Source organism: Lepus europaeus, chromosome 19, assembly GCF_033115175.1.
Source record: "Lepus europaeus isolate LE1 chromosome 19, mLepTim1.pri, whole genome shotgun sequence".
Taxonomy (NCBI): Eukaryota; Metazoa; Chordata; class Mammalia; order Lagomorpha; family Leporidae; genus Lepus; species Lepus europaeus.
Genome location: NC_084845.1, coordinates 40,999,592 through 41,024,044, shown reverse-complemented (window position 1 = coordinate 41,024,044; position 24,453 = coordinate 40,999,592). Strand labels below are relative to the sequence as shown.

Sequence of the window (24,453 nt, the reverse complement as noted above, 5' to 3'; positions counted from 1 at the left end):
GGATTATATAAAATTGATCTGTGTTTCATGTGGTGATTTAAAAGAAAAAGGCACAGAATGAGCAGTCCGAACACCTGGATTCTGACTCACTCTGTCCTTGAATGAGTGCATGAGGTCTCTTTCCTCCTAGGTCTGTAATAGCCTGGCCATGATACCGAGTAGCTGTGAGTACAGTGAAAGCTGAAAAACTGTGCGGAGGGGTGATTTATAGAAAATGGCACAAAGTCGTTCTAGTATCAGTGTGAAGAGTAGAACAGGTTGAAAGGAGGATGTGCTCTGGAGTCAGCTGGCTTAGGTATTACAAGTTCTTGTTCCATCACTTACTAGCTCTCTGACCTCAGACAAAATGATTAGCCTCCCTGTTCTAACAATAATGGTAGAACATATGGGGTCATGGTGAGGATGCGATGAGATAATATGTGCAGCATGCACAGAATAGTGGCTGACACAGTAAGTAGTAATATTATTTGTGGTAGCTTATCGGCCTTTGAAATTACCGTGTATCTTACTATAACTATTTAATAATTCATCATGTCTTATCATTTTTTAATTTTTTTCAAAATAGGACACTTTGCAGTTCTGGTCCGGTAAAGACAATATACTCTTTTTGCAAGGGATTTTTTTTTTTTAAAAAACTGGGGCAGGCCTCTGGCATAACAGTTAGGTTGCCGTTTGGCATGCCTGCATCCCATGTCGGAGGGCCTGGTTTGAGTCTTGTTTTCTCTGTGTCCAATCCAGCTTCCTGCTTGTGCACGTCCTAGGAGGCAGCAGTGACTCAAGCACTTGGGCCCCTGCCACCCACACGGGAGACCCAGATAGAGTTTCCCTGGCTTCACACCTGGCCCATCTCTAGCTGTTGCAGGCACGTGGGAATGAACCAGCAGATGAAAGATCTCTCTCACTCGCTCACTCTCCTTCTCCCTTTCAAGTACATGAAAATAAATACATCAGCTTGTTTTTAAAATGGTGTGCCCCCTTCCCCCCCACCACCACACTGGAAAGAGACTCATGGTCTTCCCTTTCCAAAAGACCAGGAAATAAATTGAAGACATTGTGCTTTTCACAAGAGCCTCCAAACTGTCATGTTCTGTTTCAAGAAGACCAGAATCCTTAGCTGTTGGGATCTCATAGTGACTTTTTCAGTCGTTCCTTGAAATACATGTCTCATTTTTTGGATCTCAATTTTTACTTCTAAAGAAGGTATGGTAAAACCCTTTATAGCTTGAGGTTCTGCTTTTCCCCGGATGGAAATGCCTCAGCTTGTACTGACATTACTCTCTGAACTTCTTTTAAGGTCCTGTCAGAAACCCCCAGTCCCAGGGTTATCCCAGGTCACTGGAGGGTAAACTGTGACGGCAATGGGATGTGCCTCCCTGCCCTCAGTAAGCTGTTCGCCTGCACACATCCTGGCCTGGGCCTTAGTGGTCTGTTCAGCCCCATTTGTCGGCCTCCATGTTCTCTGTTTCTGGATAGCAGCACTCCCCTTTGGGAGAGAGCAATTATGTGTCCTCAAAAGTGTTTATAAACAATAAAATTAAAAGGCAGGTTCTGCTTTCACTTTAGACCTACCTTTTCCTCAGAAGTCTCACTTATTTGCACTAGAGAGGTTAAAAAATATTAATAATTTTAAAAATTGTTGAAGATGCATGGTAGTTGTACTGACTACTCTCCCCTCAGTGTTTCTCTAAAAATCTCCACCTGCTCCCCAGAGGCACATGTTTGTCACTTTTCAGAAAAGCCCAGAGAGGTGTGGCAAGTGCAGAGTGGCTGCAGGCTCTGATGCCGACCACAGAGGGATAGTGGGCCCAGCCCACCTGGCTTCCTCAGCAGCATCATTTTCCTAAGAGAAAAGTGACATGTAATTTACATGTCCCCACAGCCAATGCCATCTGTTATTCCAGTGAGTGTCCCTACCTCTTTGGAGCGCCCAGAGGTCTCTCACTTAAAAGAGCTCCTAGTTTATGAGAATTCATTTTCTCAGACGGCAGCCATATTGAAAATGGGCACTGACTGACAAAGCCAGCGACAGAGAAGTTTAGAAGTTTAGAAGTTTAGAAAATCTGTTTACACTTACACATGTTTTATAATGAATCATGTTTGGGACATTTACATGCTCTCTCTGCAGATATACAAGTGTCACTCTTAAAGGGAGTATGTGTTACATTCAGTGCTTAAAATGCTGCTTGGGATGCCCACATCTCATATCAGAGTGCCTGGATTCAAGGCCTAGCTCTGCTTCCACTTCCAACTTCCTTCAGAAGCACACCCTAGGGAGCAGCAGAAAGTAGATCAACTTCTTGGGTCCCTGCCATCCACAGGAGACCCCTATTGAGATCCAGGTTCTTGGGTTCAGCCTGGCCCCGCCCCAGATGTTGCAGGCATTTGGAAATCGAACCAGTGAATGGAAGCTCTCTCTGTCTCTCTATCTTTCAAATAAAATGAAAACAAAAGGGAGTCCACACAATGAAATGAGACTTCAAAAATTATTTCTATTGAATCATAGAATTGACACTGACTCAAGATTTATTTCCTTTTGTTTTCATTTCTTTCCTCTTTAGCAGTCTTCTTTTTTTTTTTTTTAAACTTATTTTTATATATTTGAAAGACAGTTACAGAGAGAGGAAGAGAGAGAGAGAGAGAGGTCTCCTATCCGCTGGTGTTCACTCCTGAAATGGCTACAACGGCCGAAGCTGAGCTGATCCAAAGTCAGGAGCCAGGAGGATGCAGGGGCCCAATGATTTGGGCCATCTTCTCCTGCTTTCCCAGGCTGGATCGGAAGTGGAGCAGCTGGGACTAGAACCGGCATCCATATGGGATACTGACGCTTCAGGCCAGGGCTTTAACCCGCTGAGCCACAGCACCAACCCCTTTAGCTGTCTTCTATTAAAGAGTTCTACCAGTGAGGAAGGCAGACTATAACAAATAAATAAACCAATTGCATATTGTAGTAATTAGTAACAGAAAATTAAGTAAGTTAAGTGCTAAATTAGGAAATAACAGTGAAGGCCAAGCTGAAGAGGAGGCAACATTGGAGCTGGGTCATGAAGGATGACAGCACCCGGTCAAGTCACTTTAAGAGCCCCAGGAAGATTGCTCCAGGCAAAGCGGGAAGAGGAGTATGCAGGTGTGTCCCAGGCCTGGGCAGGGAAGGTTGGCAGGGTTGGAGGCTCACTGGGAAGAGGGGAGGCTCAGGAGAGACAGGCAGGAAGCAGAGGCAGGATCAGCTCGAGTAGCACTTCCCATTCTTCCCTGCATGTGGGCATCTGGCACCTGCCCTGTGCATGTGGGTCCTCTTCAAGGCATGGGAATAGTGTGTTTTGGCAAGGTTAAAGCTAAGATGTAAGATGCGCTTATGTGTATGTGTGTGTGTAGTTTGACCTCAGCCAAACAGTTTTTAGTTTTTAAATTATTAGTGTACTTCCCTCCCTGTTTATAGTTTCTCATTTTGGTTTTGATATTTTCTTCTCTGAAGAACTTTAAAGCCAGAAATATTATACTTTTAAGTTTCTAGCCCTTTCTATAGCATTTGGAAGTCTGTTTTTCTTTTTATCTCTGGATTCTCATAAATTCAGTGGAGATAATGAGCTGCATATGTACAGTGATACAGAGGTGATCCTTGGATACGAGACTCCATATAAAGATAACACTGAACATTAGTAATACAATCTGTGTAGCCTCTGTCTTTGCTGTACATCTCTTGTTGCAAAATGTGCATCACATATCACTCTTAATTTTTCTTCCAATCATATTGGGAAAATTCCTTTCATCCCTCATCTTTTTTAATTGTATGATAGAGTCAATGTATAATTTGGAAATGTTTTCAGTTGAAACAAGCTTTTCCTGTGCCAACTTTTGTTCTGTGCTAGAAATGTGCAAGCTTCAAGCAGCTCTACCTAGATTTAAAATAATAATAAAAAAACATACATTTGCTTGATGCTTTGTGTGTTCCAGTCACTGTTTACTTGTATCATCTCATTTGATTCCCCTAAGAGCCCTTAATATGAAATAGATATAATTATCTCCATCCCACAGATAAGGAGATAGACTGAAGAGGTTAGATAATTTGTCTTAGGTCACACAGCTAATAAGAAAGAAAGCAGGAACCTGAACCCAGGATGGAAGCCCATAACCACCCCATCTTAATCCCTCTATCTTAGCCATCTAATGAAATACCCATCTTCTCCACTCGAAGGCCAGGATCTGTACTCTTCATAATTACTTTGTGAGTTGGTATTAACTTTGATTTTGACTTAAGGGATTTCTGTTTTCTAATCAAAATTTATTGCTAGCTAAAAACAGGGACTTATAAAGGAATGAAATGTTGGAATGCTTATTTTCCACAGATTAGTTTAAAATATTGTCATGTTTACCTATAAGTGTTTGGAAAGCATTTTGTTTGTATTTTCCAAGGCATGATTTCTCAGAGACCTAGATTTTTATGTTTCTTGGTTTTTTTCCTGATTTGGGATGGATATGTTTTAAAAAGTTTAAAATGGTAAAGTTTACAAGCACCCATGGGTTAAGCTATGCTGCCAAGACATATCAAAAGAGTACTTAACTGTAAATTCCTGTCATTTGGTCAATCCAAGTGTGTTTGGCCTCAACACAAGCCACTAATTCAAATCAGTTCCATCAGAACCCTACAATTATGTGTCTAAAAGTAAAATAAAACTTGGATGCTATGATTTTGAGTTAAAAGATTGCTGAAGTAATACAAACATTTGATATAGCTGTTGGGCAGAGCTACAACATTTATCTAACATGATTCAGAATGTCACCCAGGGATCATGATCTCTGCGTTTTGTGGAGCAAAACAGTTGGTTAAATTGCTAGGTTGCAACCCCAGAGTATGCATTTAGATACAAAATGTTGCATTTCTGGAGAAAATGCTGGCTGTTTAACCTCCATGATTTTTGTTCACTTCATCCCGTTGGCCTTAAAAGTAGAGGTGTCAAAATATCATCAGGTAGTCTGTAACAGCATAAACATCTTGTCCTTTGCCAAGTGATTTTCTCAGATTCTAGAGATAAATACTAGTTGGTGTTTAGAAAAGTGAATTCGTGTTCATTTGAAGGTTGCGTGTGCTATAACAATTCTAATAACTTACATAGCCAAATACATTGACCTTTTTTTGGGGTAATTGGAAACTTCAGGGTTGCATGTTTGTTGACAGAAATCCATTTGGGAGTCTGGTTCCGTGGTGATTTCTTCTCACCAGCTGATTTTCTCTGTTCTTCGGCCTCGCAGCGTTCGCTTCACTGTGGTCAGTGACCCTCCCGAGGATGAGCAGGATCTGGAATGTGAGGACATTGGTGTTGCTCACATCGACCTCGCTGACATGTTCCAGGAAGGGAGAGACATCATCGAGCAAAATATTGATGGTATGAGCAGAAGTGTTGCTCGCTTCTTAGAACAGCTATTGCTGAAATCCACATTCTTTATTGAAACCTTCTTTCTGTTGGCTGCTGGCGCGTTGACTCACGCATTAGTTGAATCCTTTGCAACTCAAGCTGACTTCTCGTGGATGCTGGAAGTCTCTCCTGACACCCCTTCACTGCCCTCCCCCTCTGCCTTCCTTTGAATCAACAGAAATTTAAAAATAATTAATTGAGTTTCACAAGGAATTATTCATTCTTAGTTTGAAGGTTGAAAAAAATTCAGCCATTGGATTCTTTTTTTTTAATGTTGTTTATGAAAGCCTCAGTTCAGTTCAGGCACTTACCCGTAAGCATATTATTCTGAGTCCTCATGATAGTGTCTTTCTCAAGGCTTCTCATTAATTCAGCACTGCAGTCCAGAGATAGTCGCTGCAGATAACTCGGAGCAGTTCTGATCGTTCATTTTCCACCCACAATTCTGAGCAGAGTGAGGGATGGATGTCCACTGCACTGGGTAAGAGTCCCAACAATGCTGGATTTAGAATATGCAGAAGAAATTGCATTTCATGAATTAGATTTTTGACAATCATAATCAGGAGTAGCCTGGGCTCGCTCCAATAATTGGAGAAACAAGGCCAATTCTTAGTCTTACTTGTTAAGTTAGCAGAGCTATCTCTGGAAAACTGTACATGGTTTGTTTATGTGGCACTCATGCACTTAACAGACACTTAAATGAGCACCTCTTAAGTGTCAGGCATTCTGCATATGGTAGGAGTACAGTCATGGTTCGTACATCAAGCTGTGTGTCCTGGATGTATGTCTTCAAGTGCTCAAAAGTCAGGTTCGCGCCAAATACTTAACTAAATTAGACCAAAAGACCAAATTGGAAACCTGTTATAGGAAATTTTTATAAACACTATTCATGTCTAACAACCTGGCAGCTGGTAACAACATGAGGGTTAAGGTGTCAATCTACACTCTGATAAAGACTCCCAAGAGCAAGAAAGTCGACAGAAATGACCAAAATGATCTCTGCCTTTATGCTTGATCTTTTTTCCATTCTGTTCTATTTAACAACCATCTTCTCTGTGAGGCTACAAGTGACCACACGAGACTGACATGGCCAGCTGTTATGGCCGTGTTTAGGGAAAGAGTCAGAAGGACAGGCATTATTCAGGTCACAGCTTTAATGATTCGGTCTTTGTCGGACTTAGAGTTCACTGGTCCCAAAGAAGAGGTGAAAACTCAGATTGAGCTGGGGCCCACTTGTACCACTTGATTTCCCAACTGTTCATTTCTCTATCTAAGGCTTTGTATTCCAAATTTTGTTCTGAGAGTTCCTTTACAAGTTTTCTTGGAATAAACACACACACACACACACATTGAAGTTCAAGGAAAACCATGAGGAGTATAAACAGGAAACTACAGAAATGCAAAACTGCTATTAATTTACAATGCCCAGGATTCAGCAAGTACCACTGTCCACCGAAGGATGGGGTCTCAGGTCCTGAATTGGCATCCCCTGTAGCCCCACCACTTAGCTTGGAGAAGGCCCAAGGCCTCAGTCAAAAAGAAGGATGTCACTGAAAGAGTGGACCCCTCTTCCCAAAGCCCACGAACTTTCAAAATATTCACAGACCTTCAAAGCCAATCCACACACCTTTAAATTCCTGGTCTGCCATTTTTAAGTTTCTCTAATTTTGTTTAAAAGCTGCTTTAAATGGAATGTTTCTTTTTTTCTTCTTTAAGATTTATTTATTTTATTTGAAAGTCAGAGTTACACAGAGAGAAGGAGAGGCAGAGAGAGAGAGAGAGAGAGAGAGAGAGAGGTCTTCCATCTGCTGGTTCACTCCCCAGTTGGCTGCACCTGCCAGAGCTGTGCCGATCAGGAGCCAGGAGCTTCCTCCAGATCTCCCACATGGGTGCAGGGGCCCAAGGACCTGGGCCATCTTCTACTGCTTTCCCAGGCCATAGCAGAGAGCTGGATTGGAAGTGGAGCAGCCGGGTCTTGAACCGGCGCCCATATGGGATGCCGGCGTTTCAGGCCAGGCCATTAACCTGTTGTGCCACAGCGCCGGACCCTGGAATGTTTCTTAATAGGTTGGAAATTCTGATTCCGTATGGGAGTCATAATCCTTTTCACTTAGTAAACTTCTGGGTTAGATCGTGAGTAATAGCTCCATGGACGATACATAGTATGTGTGCGTGTAGTATTTCTAAAATGTACAGCTTCATGCATACAGGACAGGTTTATGTTTTCGAGCTCTGAGATGCCCGTGAACTGTGGACTTTGGTAGAGCTATTTTCATCTTTTCAGCTGTTGTTTCACCTAGCCTATCTGAAGAAACATCCGATAAATGACATCAACACTTTCCTGCTATTCTCGCCCTAGTTTTCGACGCACGAGCAGATGGTGAAGGTGTTGGCAAGCTTAGGGTAACAGTCGAAGCTCTCCATGCCCTACGGTCTGTCTACAAGCAATACAAAGATGTCTTGGAGACTTGAAAGAAACTGCTCCAGAGGCACCTCCTACTCCTGAGTAAATGCTCACATGAAAGCTCCTAGATGAGATTTTTTTGTAATTACTCTGGTGTATATAATCTATAATTCATGGGAAGCCAGGAGGGGGGAGCCCTGGGTTTGAAATGTTCAAATTTTGTATACTTTTTCATTTGTTTATTTTTCTATTCCCTCTTTCCCATGACTGCCACCCCTCAGGGCTTAAGTTCTCTGCAATGGGCAATACCTTCTCAATAATTTATACCTACATGATAACATGAGAAAGTATATTTGCATTTTCAACATTTTCTTATGAAGAACTGAAATGCGATTCCCATTTTATTTTTAATAAGCAAAAGCATAAATTTAGAAAACCTATGAAAAAGAAATACTTTTATGTTATCCCTAATCGTCCCACTAAATGGAATGCCTATGATTAGCCTCATTAAGAGTTTTATACTGTGAAGATTTTATTAGAAGCAATATATGAAAATTACTTGGATTAATGTGTTAATCTTCCTCTTTAAAATGCTAATATCCATTTTATGCATATTAAAGCTCAGTATGCATTTTCTTTGATGCATGCAGTTTCTATCAATTAAATATAAAGAATGAGACTTGGCACCAACTTATTAAATTACTGCAAGTTTTTTTTTTTTTTTCTTCCTTAAAAATAATAGTTCCGCATATGTTACTTTCATGGATTTGTATGGGCACTTTAGGATCCAGGGATGTATATACATAAGCAGGAGATTTTATAAAGGTGAAGTTTACACTTTGAAAATTTAGCTTATGACATAAAAGTTATTATTAAAAGTATGACTCAAATTCTATGCTTAGTTAGACCTGAAAGAAGTATCTTTTTATCATTTTTTAAAAATTTACATCAAGCTTACACAATGCTGGGATGTATCTGGATAACCAGATTCTCAAAAAGCAGCTCGGAAAGTTAATTTTCTAGCTTTTACCCAATCTCACTGAAGGATTTCATTGATATTTTTAATGGAGCTGTGAATCATTGCTGCAAAGGAATTGTCTCTAGAGGTCTAGGATATAATGCATTTCCTTTTTTAATTTACTTTTTTATTTGTCATTTTCTTCAAAGGATTTTTATAGGCTGTGGGTTTTCACTGTTTGCAAACAGGCTATGTTCCTTCTTAAGCATATGTAAAGTATTCAGGGAGATAAGTAATTTATTAAAATCTACCTAATTTGCCGTGATATATTAAATCTCTGCTTCAGTGATCACAGACCATTTCATTTAGAGAATTAGGCATTCCCTCTTTGTGTGATTAAAGCTCTGGAAAATGAGTTCTTTGCTCCTATTTGTGAACATTCAAAGCCTGCTAATGGCAAGAAGATGGAATAGATTATGAGACAATTCATTACAGTTCAACAGGAAAAAAAAAAAGAGGCTATAATGCAAAAATGCAAGTATGAATTTCTGCATATAGTTTGAACCATCTGTGCTCTAATGGCTTCAATAATGACTCTCGTCTTTAGGAGGCTTTGAAATGACATCCGTACAATATTAATTTGTTGATGTACATTGTGGGGCCAGTAGAGTATGATCTGACCACAGAAATCTATGAAATCTGTCTATACCATTGGGCCCCCTGTCCTGGGGCCTGCTATGTCCAAGAAGAATCTTGCTCTCATCAAAACTCTGTAGATCTTCATAACAACTCATTCCTCTGGAACCTTCTAGAGACCACAAACATCTGCAGACAAAACCTCTCCAATCCTAGTAAACAACCACATGTTTGTTGTCACTTCAGCTGGCTCTGAGCTCATCTTTTTGGCTTCTCTCTCTAGCTTTCTTTGGCTTCGTGCAGTTACAGTGTCATTAAGGCCCGTAATATTCCCTGCAGTAATTTAAAACAGCTAGATTATACCCTGGGAGTAACTGAGTGGTTTTTGAGACATTTATTGTGGTATTCTCCCAGGAGGTTTGTATTATTGTTTTAAAATGTTACATCCCAAACCAAATACCCTTTCTGCATGGGAGAAGAACCAGACTGTGTTGACTTCTTAGCATCTTTAAGTGGAGAGGGGAAGTTTTTATTAGAAAACTTCTGAGATCTAATCAACCATATTGAATGTAGACCTCAGATAAGATGAAGGGATTAGCCACGTTTCTGTCACGTTCATGTTTACTGTAATATAATATTAAAGGTTCCTTTTCCAGTCTTAAAATGCTCAGCTTCAAACTATTGCAAATTTTCGCAACACTCATTTTCACATGTAACTACTGCTGACACATTTTGAAGTGGGTAAGTGGGAGGAATGCTATCATGTGGGAACTTCAGTTGGTTTTCATAATCCATCCAAGGATGTTTTTGCTTTGTTTTGTCCTGTAGTACCTAGAATTCACTGAAAGAAAAGTCCACTCCTCTTTGGATTAAAGAGCAATGGTTTTATCTTGATGAGGCAGGCTCTATCAGGTAGTGGGTGCAAGGGCTCACAGCAGTGGGACGTGCCACACAGCTAGCCCGGGGTGAATGTGCAGCTCTTAGTGGCACTGCACATGGTACACTCAGCACTTTTTTGGACTGCAGTGCTTTTAGTTTAGAAATATAAATAGAGATGTGATGTGGTATGTGGGAGAGTGTATTTTACATGTTTTTTTGCCTACTGTAGTAGAAATGTCAAATTCCCAGCCACTGTCATGAGAAGCAGTTGACAAAAATAAGTTTTATGGTTTACAGTGTGGTTTACGTAGAGAACATTTCTCTTCACTCTCAGTTTCAACATGTTTTCTAAATTATCATGGTTTGTTGCCATTTAACTTAAATTAGTTTTTTTAAAGAATAAATAGAGAATATGTTTAATCAAATAAAGAAAGGCCACATTGAAATTCTGCTGTTCCTGCCATTCATTTGTTACCACAAAACACAAATAATTTCTCCGTGTTATGAAGAAGTGTGGGCTAAGAAGTGGTCATGTGAGCTGAGAGGTTCTGCGTGCACCCATGTTCCCACAACAAAACATAAATTATTTTAGTAATCTGACATCAAGAGCTGTGACAATGAAAACCAGCTCTTACACATGTTCTAACAAGAATCTGATTAACATTTTTGTGGATATGGAAAATAACTTTTTTTAGTAAAACTGGCACTGTTGCTGAATTTAGAATGATTTCCTTATGCACCAAATAGCAAAATGTGAATCATGTCTGTGAACAAATATGAGAATAAAATGTCATCTTTGTGTAATACAAAACAACCAAGGGAGAGCTTTTGGGATATAAAACCATCAAGTAATTGACAATATCAGGATGATAATTCCTCCCCAACCATGAGAGTATATTTTAATAAGTCACTCATGCCTGAAGGCCTCTGACTACCTTAACAAAGAAAAAGTAAACCCGTGATTTATTATAGCTTGGGCAACAGGCCTAATTAAATCCATGAATGGGAGCAAACACAGCTTTGTTCAGAAGAAAACCAGTCTCCGGGTCAACCAGAAAGCTAAAAAAGTATCAACGCAGTAGAAACAAGTGCTTTAAAAACTAAAAATGTAGAATTAGAAAACATCTCCCCACCCTAATCTCTTTTATCTCACAAGATAGAGTTTTCACTTCCATTTCAAAGTGGGCCACCAGTGGCCTGCACCATCCAGGATGCCACCCTGGGAGCCTGGGCCCTGTTGCTGGGGCCGGTACACTTTCTGTTCCTGCTCTTCCGTTTCCTGTGGGGTGCTCACTGCTACGAGAAGCCATGTTTCTCCTTTCTGAAGTGGAACCTGGTTCCCTTGGACGTACAGCACGCCCTCCTTTCTGAGTTAAATGCCTTTAGACTTTTCTAATGCTATTTGCCCTCTCTCACTTAATTTCTCACTTTTTCATCCCTATTGCAGCATCCTCTCTCTTCACTGAACGCCATTTGTTCTCTTTTTTAATAAAGTTTAATACCTGGATATTAAATTGTTAAATGTTATGTTACATTATTAAATTTTAGTAGCAGATAACCCGTGCTTACCTATGTTCTATACACCTATTTTTAGCCACACATCTCCCTGCACCTGTCTATTCTGCTACTTATTTTTAGTTTGTCAAGGCACACTTTTTTTTTTCTCTCTTCCACTTCACTGTTTCTTTTCTTGGCGTTCCAACCACTTGTTTAGATACCATACCAGCATCCATGACAGCTCCGGTGGCCTTTCCTTTGTGTTGAGACTCTGGTCTGAATTTAACATGACAGGGACACTGGTCAGCCGTGATGAAACTGAGGAAACAGCAAGCTAATTCTTGTATATTTGCTTCTTGTAGCTTTTTACAGTGACATTAGCAGAGGCTAGAACCCAGAGAGCACTCAGGAATCACTGGTAAGAAGCTGACACATAAAGAAGTTCTTTAAAAATTTAAAGAATCACGTCATTAAATCCCAGCTGTGCTTGGTGTAAATATATTTTGTCATTGTTACATATGCCATTAAATGGGACATTTTAGGGAAAGCTTTAGAGACTATCCATATATCCTAGAAGTAGGGAAAAGCTTTCATAATACAGAGAAAAGACAGAAGCTAAAAAATAAAAGACACGTTGAGTGTGTACACATTAACAGGGCAGATTTAGTAGAAAGAAATGAGTTCAAGGCAGAAAGCAGGGACAACGGAAGGCCATGCTGAACTGTTACAGGGAACAAGTCAAAGATCTGTGAAATGGAACAGATACACACAGCACAGTATTGCCACAAAGTACTTGAAGTAACAACCGACAGAGCTGGAAAACAGGACTCCGTCAGTTTTAGCAGTGATAGATCAAAACTTAGAAAAAAGTCCAGAATATTTGCTCAACATGATTGTTAAATTCAAGCGGATGTAGAATGCACATGGAACAGTCAGAAGAAAAGGCAAGTATGTGCTTAGCCACAGAGGAAATCTCAATTTCCAAAACATCTAAATCTCACAGACTGCATTTCTCTATGCAAAATGCAATGAACTTAGAAATCAATCACAAAATTAGTTAAAACAATTCTACCTAAAAGTTTAAACTGTGGGTTTGTATTTTCATTTTAGTTGACAAAAACATATTTTATGGTTGTCTTACTGTTCTGAGTCTTAATGGGACAGGAAATAACCCACTCCTGCACTGTAACAAGGAGACAAAATTCTGCGAACTCCACAGTTTGTGGAAGTGGGGGAGATAAACATCAGCCCAGAAGCCCACACTAGAGAGGGGGCAAGTCCAGGGCTGAGCGTGAGAGGAGAGAGTGGCAGGAGTCCAGGGATGTGGAACACGTGATGGCAACTGCAGTTCCGACCCAAGGAAAAGAGCTATCAGCAGTGGGGAATGCCAAGAACCTGTCCGAGGCCTGGCGGGTCAGAGGATTGGCTGCTGCGAACCTGAAAGGAAAGGGGGTCTAGGATATGCAGAGAACCAGAGGAGGCAGCCTTGGAAAAGCACTTCAGGAAGAGAAGGGGGAGGTATCCGCTGGACGGGTGGTACTGAAATGGAGGAAGGAACCGGCTGAAACTGTGGGCCCCAGGAAAACAAGATACTGTCATCAACTGATGGGAGTATCAGTTAAGGAGACTGCACTTCACAGAGCTAAAATCCTGGGAGCCACCCAGACCCCTCCCCAACCCATATGATGACCTGCTCTGGCTGGACTAGGAAATCCAAAATACATAACATTTAATAGGAAAGAGAATCCTGCCTCCGTATTCCATAAGAAAACAAAAGTATCCAAACTTTTCAGCAGTTGTCAGCTACACTAAAGCTGGGGAAGAAAAAAAGGGGTGATTGTCACCCATAATCTTACCACCCAGAGTTAGCCATTGACATCTGACACGCTGACTGCCTGTCTTATTTATTTCATTTCTGAAAATAGCACGAATAACATGACTGTATTTGCACTAAAAATCAGAATAATACAGATGGTTAAGTTCAACTTGTACCATACCACCCTAATCCAGATCTGCTCCCCACTACTGGACTTTTACCATTTTTATGTATACATAGGCATATACCCACAGAATATTGTATAGAATTGTTTGGGATTTTATTTACACGAGTGTTAGAAAACAGACATTTGTTTATAAAAGTTGCTTCCCCCCCCCCCCAACTAAATGTTTGTTTAAACAGCGGTTTTGAAATGTACCCATTGTTTCCAGTGTCTCACAACTGCTACAGTACAGCAGCCTGAAAAAACTTCATCAGGATGGAATTCGATGGCAGAAATGGTGCATTTCACAGTGTGAAGCAGTCTCCCTGTGGAGAACAACTTCCTGTTGGAATATACGTTTCGTAACATACAAGTGTGAAGTGCTTGAAAACCTCAAAAAGCCAAACAAGTACCTAGGCTGCAAGAAACTCGCAGGAGCAAGATCTGGAGAAAACCCACGGGGTGAGCCAGGTAGCAAGGCTGATTTTCCACTAGAGGCATCTGCCCATCAGAAAGCATGGACAGGAGGCGGAGAAGCTCAACAGGGCTTTCAACTGACTGGAGAACATGAAGGACAAAACAAGTTCAGGGCCCACAGGAGAGCAGAGGCTCCCGTATGGCCACTGGGCTCTGAGATGGGCCTTTGAAAAGCTGATCCGTGAGAACAGTGAGTAGGAGACAGGAGCAATCACAGGCCCCGAAGCTGTGTATTGAGTCACCTCAACCTCTAAGATGGTGAGTGCTTACAGAGCCACTGGCCCAGCCATCTCAGAAGCAAGATCTCTAGAAGATCTCCAGACCTTCAGGCCATTGCTACATTTCCTTATGTGCAATGCTCAGCACACATTTTGAAATAACTAGGCAAGGAGGTAAAGCTGAGACAACAAACAAGTGACACACTCATGCAAGTTACGCAGATAATGGAATCATCATCTGTGAACTTCAAAATAATTTTTGATATGTTTATGAAGTTAAAAATCTTGAAACATTTGGCATAGACATTAGACATAGCAAGGTGGAGTGACAGAGCTTCCACCTGCTTGTTCACTTCCCAAATGGCCACATCAGCCAGGTCTGGTCCAGGCCAAAGCCAGGAGCCTGGAGCTCCATCCAAGTCTCCCATGTGGGTGCGGGGGCCCAAGCACTTGGAACACTTGCTGCTGCTTTCCCAGACACATTAGCAGGGCGATAGGTCAGAAGCAAAGCAGCCAGGAATTGAACCAGCACTTTAGTATGGGATGCTGGCATTGCAGGCAACAGCCTATCTCACAATGCTGGCCCCAGAATTAGACATTTTTCCAAGGTTAAATTCTATAAATGAAAGTTGCAATAAGAGAAATTAAGAATTCACTGGATACATTTGAACAGTCAACACAACTGAAGAGAAATTTAGTGAATTGTTAGCAGTAGTAGGAGTGATAGTTTAACATGAAATTGGGAGGAAAGTTAATTGTGTAATTTAAGGGTCAAGAGAGGAAACAGAATTAGATCCAAAATTCCAAGAGCTGAAGTGTGAAGATTTCCAAACTAGATACAAGGCACACATCTGATAATGACTCAATCCTGTGGGCTCCAACTGGATAAACACAGTCACTTGAGAACATCACAGAAAACCTGCTGCAAACCAAAGACAAAACAGAAGTGTTAAAGCAGCCAGAGACAAAAGACCTTATCTTCAAAACAGCAGCATTGCATTTCCATCTGCAGGCAGTGAGCAGGTCATCCAGGGTGGGCGCATACAGGAACATCCAGGAGCTGTGGAGAAAGAAGCAGTCGGACATGATGCGTCCTGAGAGTCCACTGCGGGCAGCACCACCAGCTCTCCACACCACACAGGGCGTGCAGACGGGGATACAAGGCCAAGCGAGGCTATGTCATCTACAGCATTCATGTGCACCATGGTGGCCACAAGCACCCAGTTCCTAAAGGTGCAACCCACAGCAAGCCTGTCCATCAGGCATTAAGAGCCTTCAGTGTGAGGAATGAACAGACGCCACTGTGGGACTCCAGGCTTCCTGAATTCTTGCTGGGTTGTTGATGGTTCCACATACGGATTCCTTGAGGTTATCCTCATTGATCCATTCCAAAAGTTGTCAGAAGAAATCCTGACACCCACTAGATCACCAATCAGTCCACACAGCACAGGTGGACTGACAAGTCGGGCCACAAGTTCCACTAGTAGGATACCCTCCAGCTGCACGGTGACCACTAACAAGTCATGTTTGTAAAATTCATACCTAATAAGCAATTTAGGACAGTCATGTCTGCTTAGAGGTGATTGTTAAAATTACTTGGCAGATAATTTTTTTCTTAATTTTTTTTTTTTTTTGACAGGCAGAGTGGATAGTGAGAGAGAGACAGAGAGAAAGGTCTTCCTTTTTGCCACTGGTTCACCCTCCAATGGCCGCTGCGGCCGGCACATCTCGCTGATCCGAAGCCAGGAGCCAGGTGCCTCTCCTGGTCTCCCATGGGGTGCAGGGCCCAAGCACTTGGGCCATCCTCCACTGCCTTCCCTGGCCATAGCAGAGAGCTGGCCTGGAAGAGGGGCAACCGGAATAGAATCCGGCGCCCCAACCGGGACTAGAACCCGGGGTGCTGGTGCCGCAAGGCAGAGGATTAGCCTGTTAAGCCACGGCGCCGGCCTTGGCAGATAATTTTATGAATGCTTTGCTGGGTTATGAAAGGTAAAGGTCAATAGTGTTTGAAGAACAGCAGCAATGAGAACTGACTTCCTCAGGGAAACAGTGGAAGTCATCCCAAAATGCCATGAAGCACCTCTTTGACCCTACCCACCCCCACCCCCATATTTTATTCACACACAGAGAATTAATACCCCAAGGAAACTCTTGGCCAATGGGACCAGGAGCCCATGGATAAATACTTCCTCTATCCATCCTTCTGATAGACGCTTTAGGTACACTCTACATGGCTGTTCAGAGGGCTAGCTGAATCCAGGGACAATCGCTCTTAGAGTTGATCAGCTTGACAATCCAATTTTGCATTGACTTGCCTACCATTCTGGTTTTGTTTTGTTTTGTTTTAATGTTATCTAAGTTATACAAGTTTCATGTGTTTCATATACACAGATTAGGAGCATAGTGCCTCCATTCTGTTTTATGCCTCCCCATCTCTCACTCCTCTCTCAACTCAGTTCCCAAATAAACTACCTGTATGGAAGCCTTTGTCTGATACCCTGGATCAGGGAACTCCCGCGTTAAGAGCGGGATGTTCTCATGGATGGAGTTCCAGGCTCCTGGCTTCAGCCTAGCCCAGCCTCAGCCCTTGTGGCCATTTGGAAAGTAAACCAGCAGATAAAAAATTAATCTGTCTCTCTGTCTTTCTCTCCAAACCGCCCCCTCCCCGTAACTTTGTACCTTTCGAATAAATATATATTTTTAAAAAGAAAAGAAAAACTCCAGAAGGAATAAAACCATAAAAATGTAACATGATATTCTACCACGAATTAAATAAAATTAAGCAATTATAGATAAGATGAAAATGATCAAGATTTTAAAAACTCAATAGGAATTCATATACTGGAATTTATAAAATGTGAAATTGGTACACTATAAAATGGGAAACTGATTTTAGGAAAGAATTGAAGAAAAAGAATTAACCTGAAATGACAAAAGTATAAGATTCTTAGGAGAAAATAAATCTGACTGAAAGCAGACAAAGGAAGATGGTGAATAGAAATACAAGGAGCCGGCCGGTGCCGTGGCTCAACAGGCTAATCCTCCGCCTAGCGGCACTGGCACACCAGGTTCTAGTCCCGGTTGGGGTGCTGGATTCTGCCCCAGTTGCCCCTCTTCCAGGCCAGCTCTCTGCTATGGCCAGGGAAGGCAGTGGAGGATGGCCCAAGTGCTTGGGCCCTGCACCTGCATGGGAGACCAGGAGAAGCACCTGGCTCCTGGCTTTGGATCAGCGCGGTGTGCCGGCCATTGGAGGGTGAACCAACGGCAAAGGAAGACCTTTCTGTCTGTCTCTCTCTCTCTCTCACTATCCACTCTGCCTGTCCAAAAAAAAAAAAAAAAAAAAAAAAGAAATACAAGGAGCCAAGAAAATACTAAAATATAGAAAAAAATCAGTGACAAAATGGCCGGCAAACATTGGTTGAAGAGGCACAAGAGAAAGAAAAAAATGAAATATAAGTAATATATAATTCCAAAAGGCTTTCCTGAAATAAAAGACCTTTGTGAGCGGGCAATGTGGCACAGTGAGCTAAGTCACTGGTTGAGATGCTGCATCCCATTCTAGAATGCCTAGGTGAGTGCCTAGGTTCAAGCACCAGCTCCACTTCCCACCCAGCTGCCTGCTAACGAGCATCCTGGGAAGCAGGGTCGGGGAGAACTTCAGTACTTCAGTGTGTTTAGATGTGGAATTGCTGAGTCATGGAGTAATTCAGTTGAACTTTCTGAGGAACCACCACAACAATTGAATGATTTTTCACTCCCCCCAACTATGTTTGAGGGTTCCAATTTCTCTACAGCCTTGCAACACTTATTTTAAATTGTTGTTGTTGCTTCTTGGATCGCCAGTGTGAAGTGGTGTCTCTGTGGTTTTAATCTGCGTTTCCCAGTGACTAATGATGTTGAGCATCTTTTCATGTGCTTATTTATAGAAACATCATTTTAAACATGAAAATTTGGGGAACTATTTTACCAGTGAATCCTTCCTGAGGAGGAATTTATGGGAAGACAACCTTCACCGAATCAAGAGGTGATGATGAAATTGTTGAAAGGACTGGTGGTGAGCATTGGCTATATTTAAATACAGATGTTAAGCAAACCAAAGTTGGGGATGGGGTAGAAGAAAAGAAGGTAGTTGTTGTGTGCTGCAACTAAATAGAAATTGCACATCTTTTAATAAGAGGGAAAGGCAAAAAGAAATGGAAACATAGAATATGTTCATTGATATAACTAAAGGTTGAAAGAAAATGCATAGTTATAAAGATAAAATTGAACTGACTCCAAATGAATTAATTAGCTCAGAAGTTAGAAAAACAGCAAAATGAATGGAAGTAGAGAAAGGAAATAATAAAGTCAAAAGCAGAAACTAAGTTAAAATCCAACTAGTGGAACTATTTACATGAAAATCAACAAAACACATTCATCATTATATAAGAAAAAGCAAATTCAAATTAAAACATGACAGTGGAATGCCATTTGGGGAGTGAACTAGCAGATGGGAGACCTCTCTGTGCCTCTCCCTCTTTCTCTTTGTAACTCTGCCTTTCAAATAAATAAATCTTTTATAAAAAATTTTTTAAAGATTTATTTTTCTTTCTTTCAAATATTAAAATAATTAAATAAAATAAATATGAAAATAATTAAATCTATAAAATAAGTCTTTAAAAATGATTTTTAAAAAATTTAGGGGCCGGCGCTGTGGCGCAGTAGGTTAAACCTCCACCTGCGTTGCTGGCATCTCATATGGGTGCTGGTTCTAGTCTCAGCTGCTCCTCTTCCAGTCTGGCTCTCTGCTATGGCCTGGGAAAGCAGCAGAACATGGCCCAAGTCCTTGGGCCCCTGCACCTATGTGAGAGACCTGGAAGAAGCACTTGGCTCCTGGCTTCAGATCGGCGCAGCTCTGGCCGTTTCGGCCATTTGGGGAGTGAACCAGCGGCTGGAAGACCCTTCTCTCTGTCTCTCCCTCTCACTGTCTGTAACTCTACTACTCAAATAAATAAATAAAATCTTTAAAAAAGAAAGATTTATTTATTTGAAAGGCAGAGTTACAGAGAGCGAGAGAGAGGTAGAGTCAAAGAGGTCTTCCATCTGCTGGTTCAGTCCCCAAATGGCTGCAATGGCTGGAGCTGAGCTGATCCAAAGCCAGGAGCCAGGAGCTTTTTCCAGGTCTCCCTCATGATTGTAGGGGCTCAAGGAGTTGGGCTATCTTTCACGGCTTTCCTAGGTGCATTAGCAGGGAGCTGGATTGGAAGTGGAGCAGCTGGGATTTGAACTGGCATCCATATGGGATGTCAGGGCTGTAGGCCAACACTTTCACCGGCTGTGCCACAGAGCCAGCCCACCCAAAAAAAATCTTTTTTTAAAAGACATAAAGTTATTAATGTGCTAATCCCAAAGAGAATAAGCCCAGATGGTTTTATACGGGAATTCTAACAGGGCTTCAAAGACTAGATAATTTTAAAGTGATTTAAACTGCTCCACAGATAGAAAAAAAGTCAGTCTTTCATAATATTGAATAAAATGAATATATCATTATTTGTACTCTCAATAAACACACATACATGAATGAAAACTATATACTAATCTCACTTATGAATACTGAAGCAAAAATCATAAGAAAATATTAACAAATAGAATTGAACACCACATTGAAAATATAATACATCATGATTAAGAGGTATTTATTTTAGAAACGCAAGCAATATGACTCAGAAGGCCTAGAAACAGGCTTAAATACATGCAAGAATTTGATACATATCAAAGATGGCATATCAAATTAGAGAATTAGACTACTCAGCAATGGAATTAGAACCACTAAAATGACACCAAGAAAAACAAACATTGGATTCCTACCTCATAAGTTAAAGCAAAATAAATTTTATAAAGATTTGTTGAAAATAAAAAACAAAAAAGCACTAGAAAGAATCAGTTATTTACAATACCAAGTGGAGCTGGCCCAAGTGTAACAAAATCTAGAAGCTATAAAAGGAAATAGTAATAAATTTGACTATATGAAAATCAAAATTTCTTTCAGGGCCCCCCAAAAAATCTTAAGAAACAAATGAAAACTTGGGAAAATATTTGGTAAAAATGAGACAAACAGCTAATTTTCTTAATACATAAAAATCTCTTAAAGGAAACAACAATAAGAAAAAGACCAGTAACCCACACTAAAATTGATTAAGGATATAAACAATTTATAGAAAATACAAATCAAAATAACTTGAAGTGAATATGACATTAATGTTGCTGAATGGGATGATGGTAATATTAAACAAGGAAAAACATGCTTAACTCATAATAAGAAAAAACCTAAATTAAAGCCACAATGATATTTAATGTTCAACTAGCTGATTGACAAGGTCAACAATTTTCTGATGTGATATTAGGAAGGCTGTGGGGGAGCAGGCACACTCTTACATGGTGGTGGGGGGTGTGTGTGTGTGCAATTTTCTACACACACTTTGGAGATCAATTTGGCAATTTGTTAGAATAAAAGAGTCCAAGACTGTGGTGCAGCAGGTTTGAGCCACTGCCTGTGACGCAGGAATCCCATATAAGTGCTTGTTCTAGTCTTAGCTGCTCAGCTTCTGATCCAGCTCCCTGCCAATACGCCTGGGAGAGGGGCAGAAGATGGCCCAAGTGCTTGTACCCTGCACCCATGTGAGAGAGTGGATGGAGTCTCTGGCTTCTGGCTCCACCTGGCCCAGCCCTCATCATTGGTGTCATCTGGGCAGTGAAACAGCAGATATAAGATCTCTTTCTCTGTCTCCCTCTCTCTCTGTAACTCTACCTTTCAAATAAATAATTTTTTAAAATAAAAAATGATAGGCTTCTTTTTTAATCCAACAATTCTACTTCTAAGAATTTATCCCAAAGATACCCTTGCAATATGAGAAATTATTTATGGATGAGATTGCTATTTCAACATTGTTGAGGACTCATCAAATAAATTATGTCACAGTCACGAAATTGAACCTTATGCAACTATTTAAAAGAACAAATCAACTTTAAATGTGCTGACATGGAATAATCTCCAAGCTACATTTTTTTGCCTCCTTGGTTTTCTGACTAACAACAACAGAATTTATTCTCTCACAGTTCTGCAGGCTGCAAGACCAACAATCAGGCTGTGGCCAGAGCAATGCTCCCTCCGAAGCTTCCAGGAATGAATCTGCTCCGTGCCTGTCTCCAGGCTGCTGGTGACAGCAGGTGCATCTGTGGTCTTGCTTGGCTTGTGGTACATGGCCCTGATCTACCTCCATCTTCACAGGGCCTGCTCCTCCTTTCTGTGTGTGTGTCTCCAAGATATATTTTGAAGTGAAAAAAGCAAGATAAAGAACAGTGTGTGGTGTAGGCAGTAAATTATGTAAAAAACACGTGTGTATGTATACATGCTTGCATATAAATATCAGTATCTTTGGAAGCATACCACAAAGCTAGCGGGAGCTTCTGGGAAAAAAGAATTCGACAGCTGGAGAAGGAGGAGGTGGAAGAAAAAGTTTCTTTTTACTGTTTTCATGTATGACTTTTTTTTTTTTATTTTTTTTTAACTTTTATTTAATGAATATAAATTTCCAGTGTACAGCTTATGGATTACAATGGCTTCCCCCCCTCCATAACTTCCCTCCCACCCGCAACCCTCCCCCCTCCCGCTCCCTCTCCCCTTCCATTTGCATCAAGATTCATTTTCAATTCTCTTTATATACAGAAGATCAATTTAGTATAAAGATTTCAACAGTTTGCACCCACATAGAAACACAAAGTGAAACATACTGTTTGAGTACTAGTTATAGCATTAAATCAAAATGTACAGCACATTAAGGACAGAGATCCCACATGAGGAGCAAGTGCACAGTGGCTCCTGTTGTTGACCCAACAAATTGACACTCTAGTTTATGGCGCCAGTAACCATCTTAGGCTGTCGTCATGAGTTGCCAAGGCTATGGAAGCCTTCCAAGTTTGCCGACTCTGATCATATTTAGACAAGGTCATAAAAGACAGAGTGAGGATAGTAACCAATGATCCTAAGAGTGGCATTTACCAGGTTTGAACAATTATACAGCATTAAGTGGGGAAGAGGACCATCAGTACACACATGTTGGGAGTAGAGCCATTGGTGGTAGAGTAGAGGTTATGATTACAAAGGAATGAGGCCCAAGTGCACTAGACAGGGCCTAGAACAAAGGACAGAGTCATTCTTAGAGGAGCTAAGAAAGGTGCTGTCTAAGCTACAATTAAGTTTTCTGATTGAGAGGCAAATAGAACCTGACAGAAGGGGCTTGATAATAATCTGGTGGGCTTTAGGCCTTGTAAATTCAGAGGCCCAGACCTATCTATCTCTTCACATGGGGTATATCCTAAGGGAGGTGTCAACCTCCTAGGGGAAGGCACTCTGTTGACTTTCATTACTTGGCTGGCCTGGGAGGAGAGCTGGCCAGGTAAAGGCAGGTGGCATCTCTAACAAGAAATTGACAGTTCTGCCTGCAATGTTGCTGACCCTACTTGACCATCCCCTCAGCTGCAGTGGTCCCTTTGGAAGTTGGGCTGAGTGAAGGGCTTTTCAGCTTAGAGCCAATAAGATCTGTGGCTCTGACCTGGGCATCCTTCGACTCCAGGGCAGGTCCATTTCCAGTGATCCAACTCTTGGCAGAGCTGCCAGGGCTCTTCACAAGCTGACTTCTGCTGAAGCCCAGGCTTACCACATTGAAAGCCACTGCAGTGGACTGGCCTGTTGGGTCTCCTTGAGGGCAGATCACTGTACAGATCAGCCATTAATAGGCCTGCCACCCATTGCTTCTGATGCCGAGCTTTCCTTTCCTCCTGGTTTGTGTTAAAGCAGACCAGAGGATGCAAGTCAAGGGAGTGCCTGTGTCCCATCTCTAATCTTTGGTGGCCTGAACTACAAGTCTATAGTCACAGGCATGTTCTGTAGTAGTTTTTCTAAGGTAGACAATGCCCATGAGGAAAATTATATTCTCACTTAAAAACTTTCTTTCCCTTTGGTCTGAAAGCGAGGTTTTTTAAGATAACTATCATGTCTAGTAACACAAGATCATTAGACTTTTTAATTCTCAAACATTTGTATTAATAGCATTTTCCATTATAGAAACTTAAAGTCTGGTACCACATCACATCTTGACAGTACTTCTAATATACTCCAAATAGACTGATTAGTTGGTGTCTCTATAAGATGAGAGACATAGGTCCTTCGATTTTTTTCAGTTGGGCCCAAACTGGAAAAACCAAAGTCCAGGATTTACTGGAAATTTTAGAGACCAGATTGTTTGAAACTTTGATTTTTTGAATGCCTGTCAAGAATGCCAAGAAGGCTCAAAATCCAAAATATCTGGTTGAAATAAGATTTCTTAAAATCATGACATAACATAGACCAAATTTGGTCATTGTTACAAGGTGATTATTCAAATTTTTGAAAAAAGCACATATTTAAATAACCCATAGCTCTTAATAAAAATTCAGCTGTTTAGGAACAATTAGAATTTAACAGACATCAAGAGAACATAATAGATTACTTTAACACATTGCTTTAACAGAGCATCAGAGTTTAATTCTATGTCAAAGAGAAATTGAGCTTCCTGTGATCTTTTGCTGTGAGGTTTCCTTCCTTTACCTTCTTTCATATTGGTGACCATGTTTCTGTGTTTCTGTGTGTAACACATCTTTAAGCATCTTTTGCAGGGCAGGATGAGTGGCAACAAATTCTTTCAGTTTCTGTTTGCTATGAAAAGTTTTAATTTCACCTTCATTCACAAATGAGAGCTTTGCAGGATATAGTATTCTGGGCTGGCAGTTTTTCTCTCTTAGTACCTGGGCTATGTCTCGCCATTCCCTTCTAGCTTGTAGGGTTTCTGATGAGAAGTCTGCTGTGAGTCTAATTGGAGATCCTCTAAGAGTGATCTGACGTTTCTCTCTTGCACCTTTTAGGATCTTTTCTTTATGTTTCACTGTGGTGAGTTTGATTACAACATGTCGTGGTGAG

The 24,453-nt window shown here is 41.0% G+C and overlaps 1 protein-coding gene across 7 annotated transcripts in view; it reads left to right on the top strand.

The window, feature by feature from the left end:
• Positions 1 to 18,550, top strand: part of RPGRIP1L (RPGRIP1 like) — a 110,190-nt gene extending 91,640 nt beyond the window's left edge. For 4 of the 7 annotated variants that reach the window (XM_062177300.1, XM_062177298.1, XM_062177296.1 and 1 more), the window contains 2 exons: positions 5,248 to 5,381; positions 7,771 to 8,451. In XM_062177300.1, the coding sequence (XP_062033284.1) occupies positions 5,248 to 5,381; positions 7,771 to 7,883 (247 nt within the window). In that variant the 3' untranslated portion in view covers positions 7,884 to 8,451. Of the gene's footprint in view, positions 1 to 130; positions 475 to 5,247; positions 5,382 to 5,768; positions 7,124 to 7,770; positions 8,452 to 18,385 lie in introns of those variants that run through there. The other 3 variants (XM_062177302.1, XM_062177301.1, XM_062177303.1) reach the window with 3 other exon arrangements.
• The last annotated feature ends 5,903 nt before the right edge of the window (positions 18,551 to 24,453 follow it).